At 42.2% G+C, this 7,871-nt stretch overlaps 1 protein-coding gene across 1 annotated transcript; it reads left to right on the forward strand.

Moving 5' to 3' along the window:
* Positions 1-2,356: 2,356 nt before the first annotated feature.
* LOC118986572 (carcinoembryonic antigen-related cell adhesion molecule 21-like) lies at positions 2,357-7,495 on the forward strand. The gene is made up of 3 exons (XM_037045534.1): positions 2,357-2,494; positions 3,354-3,704; positions 7,218-7,495. The coding sequence occupies exons 1-3, from the start codon at positions 2,431-2,433 to the stop codon at positions 7,493-7,495; spliced, it is 693 nt and encodes a 230-aa protein (XP_036901429.1). The 5' UTR covers positions 2,357-2,430.
* Positions 7,496-7,871: the final 376 nt, after the last annotated feature.

A 7,871-nucleotide genomic window follows, 5' to 3' on the forward strand; every position in this document is an offset into this window, starting at 1 on the left:
GATGGGACAGTTCTCCTGACATTGGACTCATAATATTTGGGTCAATGTCTGCCTTTACCCTGGGCTCATTCTACACTGGTCAACATCCTGTGCATCACCTGACATTAGCTGCAATTCTACCTCTGTCCTCTGGGAGCAACATTGAGACAAATATGAAATAGACACAGAAACCTGGCCTTGCTTGAATAAGTAGATGGAGGAGTCTGATTTTCATCCCCTAATGCAACAGGCCTTCTTAGGCCCTCCTTCTTGCCTGCTTTGTCCATTCTGCTACTTGTAGAGACTGTTAACAAAAGGGGGCTGTGCAGCAACCCTGACAAGCTCAGGGGACTGCATAGTTAGCCTGACCAACTCACAGCATATCCTGATCAGAAATTTTTAGTTTGGCAGGTGATGGCAGGTTACCACATCCCAGGCTCCATTTTCACAGCAAAGGTCACTCTTTACCTTCAGTGAGCCCTGATATCTTCTTTTATTCTTTACCTCTTGGATAGCAAAACTTTGACACATCAGAGTGATTTTCTAAGCTGGGTCATTCAAAAGCCAGAGTCTGGGACAAGTGTGTGAGACCACAGACTCTTTATATTATTCAGTCCCCTGCACATCTTCTCTATGTCCTGTACTTGTGAATTAGCTTGTACCCACCAACATAAAACATATATACACACATGTGTTATCTATTAAACATGTGTTATATATAACAGATAACACATGTTATATACATATAACATACGCTATATATGTGTATATTTCTCCATTTTGCCTTTTACCCATTCTAGAGACTTTTCTTTTCTATTTTTTTCTCACCTCCTAACAGTTTTTATGCATCCTTATTCACCTTGTACTTTGATTATAATGTATAAAACAAGCTACAAAACTGACTTCACAGGATTTGAAACCTCTCTCCCAGACATATGAGGTCAGTTTGACTCAGATAACTCATTAAATTGATGTATTGATTTGCACTTTTTGTACTTTGACAGGGCCTTGGACCACCCCCTCCCTCATGGTGGTCTGTGTGTTGCTCTGTACCTCATGAATGGCATCATCCATGCCAAGCCAAGGCGACCAGAAGAAGGCCGCCCAAGCAGAAATCAGAGGTTTTCCAAAGAGCCAGGCAGCAAAACAACAGGTCCAACGAACAGGCATGGACAGGGATTATCCATATGAACCTGTCCCCTGAAAAACAGAAAGCCAGTAGGCACCGAAGTTTCCCCAAACTTTTTTCTTCCTAAGACATGCAGGACACGTCCCATCTCGCACTTCAAAACTGTAAGTCCTACTGAGACTCCTGGTTTTCCCTATTTTTCCCAGAAAGCAAATGCCAATGTGGTGACAACTTGAGATAAAAGTAGGGTCCCGTCTGCAATTATTGCCAAGCTTGATGCCTGCTCACACCCAGACTCATCTCTGTGACCTTCGTGCTGGGAGGAAAAAACATCTCAGAACACTGAGACCATGGAGAGGACCCAGTGCCCAGCTGGGTTTCTGTGTCAGAAACAGAATTAATCCAGGATTTTAGGACACCTGTGGCTCTCTGAGTGGTACTGACAGTCCAAAGACCAAGTCACAGTAGTGACCAATGTTGTCCTTAGTAAGTCAGTGCCTCAGGGACACGTGTGCCCCCATCACCCTTGCTATTGCAAGTGTACCCTACGGGCCAGTTCGATCAACCTCTCCCAACAGCTTGTCAGATGTCTACTGTGGGTACAGGTCAACTGTGGGTGCAAAGTCTCCCACCTATTTCAGAATTTGTAGTATAAAAGGACCTGGAGACTTCCCTTGTGCACAGGGTAGACAGACAGGAGGTTCTACATTCATATCAAAATATCACAATTTGAATGGACACCCACATTACCTGGAGAGCTGCTGAAGCTGCATTTTCAAGATTTCACCTGGAAATAGAGATGTTTGTAAAGTTTCACAGGGGATCTGATGCACAGGAGGGGTGACATCATTTTGACAGGTTTTTCAGAGTTAGCTCTACAATTCCTGCTCTGAAGAGAAAAGTCAAATGTGAAAAACAGAGGGCTGAGGGGGAGGCTGCCATACACCTGACAGGGAGCTGTGGGAAACGCTTGAAACCCAGACACACCTCCTTTTGCTTTCATAACACAGCATGGGAGTTTGTGTTTGTGAATGTGTGGTATTGAGAGGCCTTAGAAGTTCTCAGGGAATAAAAGTATAAGAAAGAAGTACAGGTTACAAGGTATAAGGGGGGCAAAAATGAGAACTGGGAAAGGGAGGGTAAAGTGCAAAGACCCCACCCCCAGCCCACATGACAAGAAAAGTAAACATGCCCCAGAATAAATCCCAGTGCACAGGTAGGACAAACAGCAGATGGCACCATTCTAGACAGAGGTGCCTGTGAGCCTTAGAGTAACTCAAGCTTCTTTCAAAGAGGCAGCCACAGAAGAGACAACATATACCATGGAGTCTCTTTCAATCTCCACTCACAGAGGATTTGTCCACTGGCAAGGGCTCCTGCTGGTTGGTAAGTAGGAGACAATTTGGGGGGGTAGACTAAGAATCTGACACAGAGACTGGCTGGAATCTGCTGAAGAGACCAGTGCTCTGAGAAAAGAGGGAAGGCTTTTGATATTACCTGAAGCTAAAGGACAAAGGAGCAGAGTAGGATGATGAAGGGGGCTCAGCTAGAGGAAAATCTCATAATCTGGAAGTGGTGAGAGGCAGAAAACCCTCAGTTGCTGTGCATTTCCTGTTATTCATCATGTTGGTATGCTGATTTAAAAGGAAGCACATGAAAAATTAATAAAGAGTCTTAGATATTGTCTTCATCACCAACTTTTGAAATGGGTCTATAGATCCCAGGATGTACAGGACACTGGGATCACCCACTCACGCAAACCCATATATTTCCAGATTGCAGTCAGTGCAATTAGAAGATGAGACAAGGCCTGTTCTCATGAAGCCCATGTTCTACACAGGAGAGAGGAACAAGAAAAAATCTAGACGAGACATCAGGTACCCACAATAGCCATGAAAAAAAAAAGAGTAAAGGCAAGTCAGAAAGTGAAGACAGAGAATATATACATAAGGTGGCCAGCAAAGGTGCTTTTCAAAAATGCCCATGAATATCAGGTGGCAACTGAGTACAATGGAGAGGTGAGAAAGACAAATAGCTGGAGAAGAGTATTTGAAACTCCCCAAATAAAAGCTTCAGAGGTGGTGAAGTAAAGAGGGTCATGTCTCTGACCTTGACCTGAGAGAAACAACTCACCTACAGACCGAGGCTGAGACATAAAAGCAATTTCCTCAGGACTGAGGGCCTCATCTTTCCATCGCAAAACATACATAAAAATAATGATGCTTTTTTTCCTCTTATTTCCCAGTCTCACTCTTAAACTTCTGGGGCCAACCCACCACTGCCCAAGTGACAGTTTTATCAGCTGATTGTCTCGAGGGGCATGATGTGACTCTACGTATCCGCCATCATACGCCTAATGCAGAACTCTTCCTGTGGTACAGGGGAGGAATCATTGACAACGACCAGCATATTGCATATCTTTCAGTACATGAAGGAAACTACGTAAGAGGTCCTCCAGGTGGACAAGCAATAGTAATTGGTGATGGGTCCTTGGTGTTAACCAATGTCTCCATGGAAGATGCAGGAATCTACACTGTAGTGGTCCAAATACAAGGCTGCCAACAAATGATAGCATGTGGACGGTTGGATGTATACCGTGAGTAATTGCTCTCTGTCCTCTGGGTGTCAGGTGGGGTGAATTCCACTTCACACACAGGACTGATATACCATGGACACTACCTTCTTTCCCCTTGGCATTTTGATTCAGGGTGGATTTTAGCACTTAATGCAAGATACACAGAGAATACAGACAAACTTGCTAAAACCTCACTTCCTTTCTCAAATTTCAGCCTTGCAGACTGCCAATGCAGACAGAAGGATCAGTTTGATGGGACTAAGTCAGCAGAGGGAGAACAGACTAATTTCAGCCTCCTGAGCACCTGCCTTTTCACTTGATCTTGAGAATGATTCTGCTATACTAGGTCAGTGCACAGGCTGAGAGGCCCCCTGAAGTTCTTACACAGCTCAGCTCAGAAACCCCTCCCAAGAAGCCTGTCCCAGAGATCTTTACTCCAAGAACCCTGGTGAGCCTGTGCTAGGTTGGGTTTGGCCTCCTCAGAAGGCCTGAGTGTGTAACAGTTTAATGGGTGCCCAATACACAAGGCTCCTGAGGAGGTCACCAGTCAAAGCTCCTGACCAAGATCTGTATCTCGCCAGAAATGCATTTTGGTCTATCACCTTAGTTTTGTGTGAAGAGCAAAGTTAGACAATGTCCTTGTAGCTAGCCAGCTATCTTGGGGTTCTCTGGAAAGTTCAGATGAAAGTCAACATCCCCTAAAAGAAACTGAGAAAAAGAGATGCTCCTCGAAGCCCCTCATTCACCAGGGATGAGCCAGGGGTTCTCTCTGGAAGTTGATCATAACAGATGTGTCTTTTGAGCAGCTCTTCTATTTCAAGATTTAGGTCAGATCCTCTAAATATTTTACAGTCATTACACTGACACCCTGGCAGCCAAATATTCATTAAGAAGAAACTGAGAAACATGGAAATACAGTCACTAAAGGAGAGTCACACAGACCGTGAGCAGGTGATCTAGGTCACTAGAAATCTGTCTGTAGCCACAAACTTAATTTCTCTACCTCTGGGGCCTTATGAGAGACTCTTAGGATTTCTAAACCAACAAAGTAGTTCAGAGCCTTTTCTCTTAGGTGTCTTCAATCACAGGAATACATTTGGTCTTTGAAGGGGCAAAAAGGGTGGCAATCTGTTTTTACTCTAGAAAAACATTATCTTCAGTAACAATCAGAATCACTGCATAGATTACCTAGGCATCCCCCTCAGGTTGCCCATCCACACCTCCATGCACTGGACTTGACATCACTTATTTGTTTCCTTTCCTGGTGCAGTCCCTTTCAGCAGATGTAAAGAAAAAAACTTTGCTTTCTTATTCTCCACTGTACCCCTGAAACCAGCTCAGGATGAACATTTAACAAGCACTCAGATGCTTTTGATGAATTAGAAAGAAATAAATGGTGGTAGAATGAATGAATGAATGAATGAGTGAATGAGTGATCCAAATCTCTTCAGAGCCTGTAACCTAGATGCAGAGTCCTTGGAATCCTCACCATAGGGAACAGGCTTTTGTGGTCCCAGGGACTAAGACCATCATCTCAGATCCTTAACTTTTCTCTAATAAAATAGGACTCACTGTTGGTCTTGGGCCTAGGGTATTAATAATAATTTTCACATACAAAAGAATTTTAAGTGTTTTTCCAATTTCTGTCTCATAACCACTTAACAGAAATTGCCCACTAGTGCCAGAATTTCAGCAAGTCATGCTCCCACTTGCTCTGATACACTGATTTTGCATTTGCACAAGTCCTCACCTGCCCTCAGGGGAGAGAGAATGGCTTTAAGGGTTAAGGGTAGAGCACATGATTCTGCTGCCATTATCAGCTTCTGCCTGTCTCTTTCCCCCTTTGATAAATCATTTCTTGGACCCTGCTATGTCATTCATTGGTTCACTGTCTCATTTCAGTCACATTTACCTGAAATGACTTGACCTATCTCTTAGCCCAGGGCCTCAGAAGTCAACTTATCACTGGCTTGCTTCTTTTCTCTGTGTTATTTCTGCTCAACTCTCACCTAGTAGTCTCTAGATGTCCTGGAAAATAGTGCTTCATACGAACATACCTCAGCTTGGCAATAGATGTCTGTGCAGCTGAAATGAATGGCTTCTGGTCAGGCAGACAGTCAAGTGGTCAGTGAAGAAGCAGGAGAATTGCAGTGTTCTGTCTGAAACCCTGTCTTATGTCTTTCCTTAATCAACACTGATACTTAACTGACACCTGAGAAAGTCTGCAGTTCCCCCCAGACATATAGCTGGAGGACATGCATCCTCTGAGTGTTCTGATTCCCAAACATGTTCTTGTGATATGCTGATCTTCCTTGTTAGTTCTAAGCAAGACTCAAGTTGACTGAGAAGTGAGAGGTACCAACTGTGCTTGAAGAAGCTTTTGGAGATATCAAAAGTAAAACACGGGGAATTTTTTTCTCTTCCTGCAGATCAAAGTTAACCATAACCAACATCACAAGCAACAAATTCAACCTTGAGAATTTTGATTTTCATTTTTGTGCATAATAGTAGTGTTGAGCATCTTCAGTAACTATGTGCCATTTGTACATATTCTCTAGAAATGTCTGTTCAAGTGGTTTATTCCATTTTTAAATAAGATGATTTGGTTTTGTGGTTGTTGAGTGTAGATTTTTTTGTGTATTCTAAATATTTTTTTTATTTTTTATATGATTTGCAAACCATCTTCTCACATTTCATGAAATGTAAACACCATTTTAACACCATTAAAAGTGTTATGTTTTTTGATGGTGACATTTTCATTTTGAGAATATTGCGAATGTCTACTTGTTTTTGCCTGTCTCCCTAGTGTCATCTTCACAAAATCATTTCAAATTCAATGTCCTAAAATCTCCTCTCAATATTTTTATAAGCATTTTAAAGGGTGAGGTTTAACCTGTAGAATTTGATGTAATTTGACTTAATTTTTGTTAGTTTTGATATTAATATGAAATTAATTTTGATATAACTTTGACTGAATTTTGCGTAGTATCAGACAGGGATCCACATCATTACATTTCATGTGGAAACTGATGTTCAACACCATTCATTATAAAGACTATTTTCTCCATTGAAATCCTGACCTTTCCTTTTTTAAAAATTAATTAATTATTTTTATCGTGTTGAAGTACATCTATCTCTATTTTCCTGCCACCACTTTTCCCCACCCCACCCTCAAGCCACAATTCCTTTAGCTTTGTTTACGGGTCTTTCATACATGTTCCTTGATGACCCTTTCCTTCTTTTTTCCCCTGTTATTCCTCTCCTCCCTCCCCTCTACTTACTCTTAGTTTGTTCTTTATTTCAGTGTCTCTGGATATATTTTGCCTCAGGTTATATGAGGACACAGATGAGCTGTAGCTCATTTCTTAATATTGTCACCTGAACTAACACAATTTTCCTCCAAATGCCTGAACTACTCTCTGGTGAACTTTACATAAGTCACTGTGGGCTGTGAATGGCTGAGACTCTAAGGAAGCCATGTGGCTGCACATCTGAAGCCCATTCTCAATGAGTCCTTTTCTCTTTTCTCCACAGCATATGTGAGGGGACCCATCCTCACTGCCAGCAACACCACAGTCAATGAGTATGATGGTGTGATCTTCACCTGCAACACAAATGCTGACATCATCGAGTGGTTTTTCAATCACTCAAGTCTGAAGTACACAGAGAGAATGATTCTGTCAATTGACCGCAAAAACCTCACCATAGACCCTGTCCTGAGATGGGATGCTGGTTATTACCAGTGTAAAGGCTCCAATCCCAGGATTTCTGGTAAAACTGCTCCGCTTAAGCTGCGTGTGAAATGGAAGTGACTCTCCTCTTTCCCTTGGTGTTGTTAAACTCTAAATAATGTAATTTTTTGAATATCACAATTGATTCTGTCTGAGGTTGAATAGTTCCTAAAGATTTGTATCGAGTCAATAAACACTAGAAAAATTTGAGCCAACTTTGTCATTATTGTTGACTTAAGGTCACATTTCACACCAACCCCCACATTGGTTTGGTTTCATGTGTACCATGGCCACAGTGGAAGGGTCATTGTCACACTGTGTCCCTCAGAGGATGAGCTGTAGTTGTGTGATAACAAATGAGAGAAGGTAAAAATCTTAGAATCTGAGCTCTGTGTCTTGTCCATGAACACATGTGGAGAGAACCTGTTGTATATAATGAGAATGGACAAGAGGACAA

The sequence above is a fragment of the Sturnira hondurensis genome, unplaced genomic scaffold (genome assembly GCF_014824575.4).
Source record: "Sturnira hondurensis isolate 20B ecotype Veracruz unplaced genomic scaffold, ASM1482457v3 Scaffold0004327, whole genome shotgun sequence".
NCBI lineage: Eukaryota > Metazoa > Chordata > Mammalia > Chiroptera > Phyllostomidae > Sturnira > Sturnira hondurensis.

Bases quoted from the DNA above. Each gene is read 5' to 3' on its own strand.
- LOC118986572 (XM_037045534.1), top strand. From the start codon at position 2,431: ATGGAGTCTCTTTCAATCTCCACTCACAGAGGATTTGTCCACTGGCAA. The intron at 2,495-3,353 runs GTAAGTAGGAGA...CTTATTTCCCAG, and splicing joins GCAAGGGCTCCTGCTGGTTG to TCTCACTCTTAAACTTCTGG. The intron at 3,705-7,217 runs GTGAGTAATTGC...TTTTCTCCACAG, and splicing joins TGGACGGTTGGATGTATACC to CATATGTGAGGGGACCCATC.